Consider the following 7848-nt stretch of genomic DNA (forward strand, 5'->3'; position numbering starts at 1 on the left):
TGTATCATTAAAAACTGGTGAAGATTCTCAGTCATCCAGAAAATGGTAAATTCAAAAAATGTATCATTAAAAACTGGTGAAGATTCTCAGTCATCCAGAAAATGGTAAATTCAAAAAATGTTCAATTAAAAAAAACAAAGTATAATAAAAAATTCCAGTTTTTGTCTTGGAACTTTTTTGAATTTGTCATTTTAGCCACGTTGACCTATTACATGATACAACAGCATGCCATACAGCTACTGCTACTCTGCTGCCATCAAGTGGCTGAAAATGGTACTGCTCAATTTTTTTTCAGTCAGAATGAATGAAAACTCATATCTCCACCAAAAAATGGTTTATAAATATGGAAAAAATCTATAATTATGTCGCTTCGGCCTTTAAGTTGCAGGGCATGTAAATGATGCCCAAAACTGCGACTTATACTAAGAAAAATAGAGTAGTGGAAATACGTTAGAAGAAGCACAAAAATGTTGTAGTTAGCCGAAAGAAGCTGAAAGGAGCACAAAACAGCTGAAAGAAGCTGAAGCAGAACAAACTGTGAAAGGAGCCGTAAAATTTGTAAACAGATCTAAAGATTTTAAAGACGTAAAATGAGCTCAATTCATTTTCTGCGAGGAAAAAAAAAATGACAGAAAAGGCTAAATATTTAAAAAAGCTAAAGTTGCACCAATACCAAAAGTCACAGCAGGATTGTCCTGAAAGAGCCGAACGTTTTATGATTTGTTGAAACGGCTGAAAACTGCGGGACGAGAAAGATGCTGAAAAACGTACGTAATAGTCTTAAGATAACTGGAAGAATACGGAGTAATAATAAATATTAGCAGGAAAACAAGAGTGTGAAAGCGTCACAACGAACTCTGTAAGAAAACTGAAGTTTTGTCTTGGTTTCTGAGCTTCCTCGTCTCGTGTTTTCTCGTCAGAGGAGAAACTTTACATGGACCACGAGAGAATGCTTCGGACGGTGGACCTCTGCCTTCGTCTGGACCGTCCTCCTCTTCCTCGTCCCTTGTCCGTCCCCACGTCCGTCCTGGAACGGCTCACTCCCATCTGTCCGGCGGTCAACCCGTTGCTCTCGCCGACCCTGCAGCAGCTGGTGGCAGGTCGGACGAGCACAGAGCTGCAGGAAGCCGTGGTGGTGGAGAACTTCTACGTCCTGGGTAACCGTCCACGCCTGGACTCATCACTTCCTGTTTGAGTTGAAGATAAAACCTCACGGTTGCGTTGTTCGTGTGATTCTGTGATGTCAGCGGGCTCTCGTTTGTTTGCTCTCAGACGGCGTTCTAACTGAAGCGCCGTCAAACCAGACCTGCAGCTCTGCAGAGGAACCAGCAGAGGGCGCTCAGAGGTAACAACCTGCTGCTCATCCGTTCATTCTTTATTATTTTGTCCTAAAATATTCTTCATTTCTTACATTTATTTGTGATCTCTATAATCATATTCCAAAATAATCAGAAACTGATACATTTAAACACCGATGGTTAAGTGTTTGATGATTTCTGCAGCGTAACGTCTCCAAACTGGACCTTGTTGTGACTTTTTAACAAATAAAAACTAAATTAACAAATAAAATTAGGCCTTCTCCGGTGGTGGGAGATGCTCGGAAACAGCAGGAAGTTGCACCAAATTTAAAACACTTTTTCTTTCCCAGAGGGATTAAACCATTTTTAATAAAAATCTGTTTTATGAACTTTTATGCATTAAAGTCTGTCTGATGATGATTTTTTCATAAAATGTGTTTTTTTTATTTTATTTGTGAGATATTTCTTTAATAAATGCTTTTGTTTCAGCATTCGATTATCTCTTTTGGGGAAATTAAAGTATTAATGAAGCAAAGATGTTATAATAACACCACCACCGTAAAAAGTGGCTAAATCATTAAACTACATTTTCCTACATTAAACCTTTTCAAAATAAAACTAATTACATCCTAAAGGTTTTGTTAGGTCAGTAATATATGTATTTTTTTAAGTTTACTGTTTTTGTTTGTAAAAACGTTTTTGATTTATAAAAACCTCCACTGATTTTTAACAGTTTAATATTATATTTATTTAAAACTCGAGTCCCTTCATGCTTTTATTCTTGTACTTTTAACATTTCTGCTGCTCTGCATTTTTACTTGTCTAAATAAAGATATTTAACATTAGTTGATTTTCGAAAAAAACTTTTTAAAATCCGTTTAAAACAGCCGTGCAGTCGATTTGTTCAAGCTAATATTTTGACAGAAAAGACAAAACTTTGCATTTTACAGAAACCAAAGTGCATTTCAATAAAAGAGTAAATACAGAACGACAACTTAAACCCTGACATACGAATAAAAAGCTACAGGAGTCATTTCTGATGAACAAAACAAAAACAAAATATTAACTAGAGAATTGTATTTTCCTGTGAAAATGCCGTGTGAATGCTTATTGCAGAAGAACTTGCTGAAAAGCAGCTGAAATGTAGCTAAAAACATTCTGAAATGTAAGAACAAGCATAAGCTAGCAGAAAAAGAGCAGAAAGAATACATATTCACTGAATTAGGTTTAAACAAGCAGAAATGAGCACAAAAATCAGCTAAAAAAAGCACAAATTAGCTATTTAAAGAAAAAGCTAAAAAGGCAGAAGGAAGCAGAAAGAGCTGAAATGAGCTAAAAAGTGTGGGATTAACTGAAAAAGCTAAAATTTGTATAAAACGGCTAAATAGCTGAAATAGCAAAAATAGCTGAAACTAGCATAATTGTGCTGAAAGGAGCATGACGAGCTGAAATTAGCAAAAGAAGTTAATTAGGCTCAAAGTAGCAGAAATTACCTTGAAATACTTGAATTTATCTGAAAACAGCTGAAATTGGCTAAAAAATGCTAAAAAAAATTAATGGCTGAACAGCTGAAAGGCAGAAATAAGTTTAAACTACCAGAAGGAAGCATAAAGAGCTGGAATGAGCTAAAAAAAAAAAAAAATGGAATTAACTGAAAAAGTTAAAATTGGCATAAGAAGCTAAATAGTAGCTGAAATAGCAGAAAAGGCTGAAACTAGCATAATTAATCTGAAAAGACTATAACAAGCTGAACATATCAAAGAAGTTAATTAGGCTCAAAGTAGCAGAAATTACCATGAAAAACTTGAATTTATCTGAAAACAGCTGAAGTTGGCTGAAAAAATGCTATTAAAAAGTAGCTGTAAAGGTAGAACAAGCTTAAATTAGCAGAAGAAAGCAGAAATAAAACAGTTTGCCCTGGCTCAAAGAAATAAAAATGATCTGGAAAAAACTGAAAATTACCAAAAACAGCTGAAAAGTACAGTAGCTAAAAAAGGCAGAAAGAAGCTTAAATTACAAGAAGGAAGGAATAGTAGCTGAAATAACAGAAAAACCTGAAACTTGCATTAATAACCTGAAAGCATAGCAAGCTGAAATTAGCAGAAAGAAGCTAAAAGAAGCACAAAACGGCTGAAATTAGCTGAAAAAATGTGTAAATTTGCAGAAGGAAGCTGAAAGAAGCTGAAGCAGAACAACATACAAATAAAACGCATTCGGGACGTGTTTTACTTCATTTCCTTTCCTGTGATGATACAGCCGCACTCTTCAGTTTGTGTTCCTCACTTCAGCTCATCTGGTTTTGAAGCTGACAAATGATTTTTCTTGATTTTTCTAGAGTCGCTGTAATTTTCGCCCCGAACTCAAACGTTTGTTTCGGCTCGTCAAACCCTCGTGGTATTCTCGCTACCAAGCTCCGTCACCTGAAGGCTCTGGGCTACACCCCCGTCCTGGTAACCGTTCGATTGTTCAACATTTCAGCTGTGAAACTTGTTGAATAAGACGCCTTCTGTTTCATAATCCGTAAAATTTTCAGTTAGAAAATCCTTGATTTATATATTTTAATCCACTCGTACTTGTGACGTTATTGCAGTCCTGCTTTGATATTTATTGCAATTATGTGGTTGCTAAAAGATTTTAAATTGTATTTGTTGTGATGTCTGACTAACGTCAGGTTACGTTCTTATTATTCTTATAGCGTGGAGTTGATGTGACCTCCGTAACGTTTGTGTTTCAGGTAATGGAGCAGGATTTAAAGTGCAACGCCACAGAGAAGATGGATGTCCTCAGACGACTGATTTTTCCAGAACAAACGTCAGAAGCAACATAAAGTGGAACATCTGGACCCTTAAGACAGCGAGACTTGAATTTAGTGAACAGATGTGTATTTCTAATAAAGTACTAAAATAAATCCTACCCGAGGGATTTTCTTTTGTTTAAAACCAATTGGTTTCAACATAAAACGTCAAATCTTATGTTCAATGTATTTTATTTCCAAAACTAGTTTCAACAACTTGATCTAACCCGTTAAAACGTGAGAGCCAAACAGAAACTAAATTAAATTTCCTGTGAAAATGCAGTGTGAATGCTTATTGCTGAAGAACCTGCTGAAAAACAGCTGCAATTAGCTAAAAATGCTGTTGAAAAGGTAGAACAAGCCTAAATTATCACAATAAAGAATATTTGCTGAATTAGGTTTAAATGAGCAGAAATGGCACAAAAAATAGAAAATTAGCAACAAAAAGGGCTGAAATTAGGAAAAAAAAGTAGCTGAAAAAGCAGAAAGAAACAAACTACCAGAAGGAAGCGGAAAAAACAAATGAGCTCAATAATGTGGCATTAGCTGAAAAGGCTAAAATTAGCATCAAAAGCTAAATCGCTGAAATAGCAGAAAAAAGCTGAAAGGAGCATAGAGAGGTTTATTTTCAGATATTAAATGGGACTTGTGTGTGCATATATGTATATATATATTTATAGGGATTCTGTGTGTTCAAATGTGTACATGTATGTATGGATGCACAGATTCATATTGGTGTTGATGCTGATACATCCTGTGCAGTCTGCAATGGTTTTGACATGTCTGGAATTAATCAATAAAATAATAAAAATTGGCCTGAAAGTAGCAAAAATTAACATGGAAAATTCAAATTCATAAGAAAACTGCTGACATTAGCCAAAAGGGTAGCTAAAAAGTTAGAACAAGCATAAATTGGCAGAAGAAAGCAGAAATAATGTTTGTCCCTTTAGACTGAAAGCAGCGGAAATGAGCACAAAAGTGGGAATTAACTGAAAAAAGCTGAAACTAGCTAGCAAAAAAAAAACTGCTGAAAAGTAGCTAAAAATGTAGAAAGAAAGAAGCTTAAATTACCAGAATGGAGAGAGCACATTTTTGCTGAATTAGGCTGAAAAAAGTTTAAATGAGTGCACAAATTGTGGAATTACAAACCGGATTCCAAAAAAGTTGGGACACTAAACAAATTGAATAAAAACTGAACGCAATGATGCGGAGGTGCCAACATCTAATATTTTATTCAGAATAGAACACAAATCACAGATCAAAAGATTAAACTGAGAGAATGTATCATTTTAACGGAAAAATCTGTTGTTTCCAAATTTCATGGTGTCAACAAATCCCCAAAAAGTTGGGACAAGTCCATTTTTACCACTGTGTGGCATCCCCCCTTCTTCTTACAACACTCAACAGACGTCTGGGGACAGAGGAGACCAGTTTCTCCAGTTTAGAAATAGGAATGCTCTCCCATTCATGTCTAATACAGGCCTCTAACTGTTCAATCGTCTTGGGCCTTCTTTGTCACACCTTCCTCTTTATGATGCACCAAATGTTCTCTATAGGTGAAAGATCTGGACTGCAGGCTGGCCATTTCAGTACCTGGATCCTTCTCCTACGTAGCCATGATGTTGTGATTGCTGCAGAATGTGGTCTGGCATTATCGTGTTGAAAAATGCAGGGTCTTCCCTGAAAGAGATGACGTCTAGATGGGAGCATATGTTGTTCTAGAACCTGAACATAGTTCTCTGCATTAATGGTGCCTTTCCAGACATGCAAGCTGCCCATGCCACAAGCGCTCATGCAACCCCATACCATCAGTGATGCAGGCTTCTGAACGGAGCGTTGATAACAACTTGGGCTATCCTTGTCCTCTCTGGTCCGGATGACATGGCGTTCCAGTGTTCCATAAAGAACTTCAAATCGTGACTCATCTGACCACAGAACAGTCTTCCATTTTGCCACACTCCATTTTAAATGACCCCTGGCCCAGTGCAAACGTCTGAGCTTGTGGAGCTTGCTTAGAAATGGCTTCCTCTTTGCACTGTAGAGTTTCAGCTGGCAACGGCGGATGGCACGGTGGATTGTGTTCACTGACGATGCTTTCTGGAAGTATTCCTGAGCCCATTCTGTTATTTCCTTGACAGTGGCATTTTTGTTTGAGGTGCAGTGACGTTTAAGGGCCCGGAGATCACGAGCATCCAGTAGAGTTTTACGGCCTTGACCCTTACGCACAGCGATTGTTCCAGATTCTCTGAATCTTTTGATGATGTTATGCACGGTTGATGATGATAACTTAAAAGTCTTTGCTATTTTACGCTGGGTAACACCATTCTGGTATTGCTGCACTATCTTTCTGCGCAACAATGGTGCAATTGGTGATCCTCTTACCATCTTGGCTTCTGAGAGACACTGACACTCTGAGAAGCTCTTTTTATACCCAATCATGTTGTCAATTGATCTAATTAGTGTTAATTGGTCTTCCAGCTGTTCGTTATATGCTCAATTTCCTTTTTCCAGTCACTTATTGCTACTTGTCCCAACTTTTTTGGAATCCGGTTTGTAGTTGAAAAAGCTAAAATCAGCATAACACAGCTAAATAGAAGCAGAAATGGCTGAAACTAGCTGAAAAGTGCATAAACTGAAATTAGCCGAAAGAAGTTAGAAGAAGCACAAGATTGTGTAGTTAGCAGAAAAAAGTTGAAAGGAGCACAAAAACAGCTGAAATTTGCTAAAAGTAGCTAAAAAGAGTTTAAATTTGCAGAAGGAAACTGAAGCAGAAGAAATTCTATGAGAAAAAAAATGGCAGAAAATGCTAAATATTTCAAAAAGCTAAAGTTGCGCCAATATCAAAAGCCATACCAGGATTGTCCTGAACAAGCCGAACATTTTGATTCGTGATTTGTTGAAATAGCTTAAAACTGCGGGACGAGAATCGCGCCAAAAAAAACGTATGGAAGAAAAATGGATCACAACAGAGTGAATGTATCATTAGCATTCACACAATGAGTCGTGCTCGTATTATGTTAAAGCGGGGAAATATCTGCCGAATTCTCAAATTGCTCAAAAGACCAAACAGAAACGGTATGCCGATCTCGTCGGTGCTTGTGGTAACTGCGAGAAGCGCCGTGCTACTAAATGAAACCGATCAAACCAGCATGAGCGCCTTGCACCTACTGCACAGAAACTGCAAGGTGAGCGTGGTACAGGTGGAGCGCCTTTGAAGCTGCGATATCTGCCGAGAACAGCAAGTAGGAAAGAAGAAAGGAGACAGGAAACGGTGCAGCTTGGTATTTCTCAGCCTTTGCAGCTCCTTGTGTTTCTGCTATAGTCATCAACCTCAGACGTGTTTGCTCTCTTAGAAGCAAGAGCCAAACTTACAAGAGAGCACCTTGAGTTTGAGCAGAAGTTCCTTGGAGGACGTCTTTTTATTTAAAGTTGTGGTCACTGTTGCTCCACACGGTGGTGCACTGATTTACAAACTGGAGGAACCCTTTCAATGTGGTTAAATCCCCTCATTCAGACACCGCCTGCTGTTTCGACCACAAAGCAAGGGGTTCCCAACTACACAGTAACTGTGACAAATCTCAAACAGGAAGTGAGACAAAACTGAAACTTTTTTCTCTCTCCTGTACATACAATAGTTTGACACCCATGAGAAACAAGTGCTGTTTTAGCCGTAGAGTCAAAAAACTACAGTAAAGTCGTAGTCCGTAACCGTTACAGAAAGATGGCATGGAGGAAGGTCCAGTTGGTGACGAAGAT

At 37.7% G+C, this 7848-nt stretch overlaps 1 protein-coding gene across 1 annotated transcript in view; it reads left to right on the forward strand.

Moving 5' to 3' along the window:
* The window catches only part of fastkd2 (FAST kinase domains 2), a 9969-nt gene extending 5651 nt beyond the window's left edge, over positions 1-4318 (forward strand). The window contains exons 8-11 of the mRNA XM_037696646.1: positions 921-1157; positions 1273-1345; positions 3634-3748; positions 4033-4318. Coding sequence (XP_037552574.1) covers positions 921-1157; positions 1273-1345; positions 3634-3748; positions 4033-4125 — 518 coding nt within the window. The 3' untranslated portion in view covers positions 4126-4318. The remainder of the gene's footprint in view (positions 1-920; positions 1158-1272; positions 1346-3633; positions 3749-4032) is intronic.
* Positions 4319-7848: the final 3530 nt, after the last annotated feature.

This window comes from Nematolebias whitei, chromosome 23 (assembly GCF_014905685.2).
Source record: "Nematolebias whitei isolate Nwh7 chromosome 23, NemWhi1, whole genome shotgun sequence".
NCBI classification, from domain to species: domain Eukaryota; kingdom Metazoa; phylum Chordata; class Actinopteri; order Cyprinodontiformes; family Rivulidae; genus Nematolebias; species Nematolebias whitei.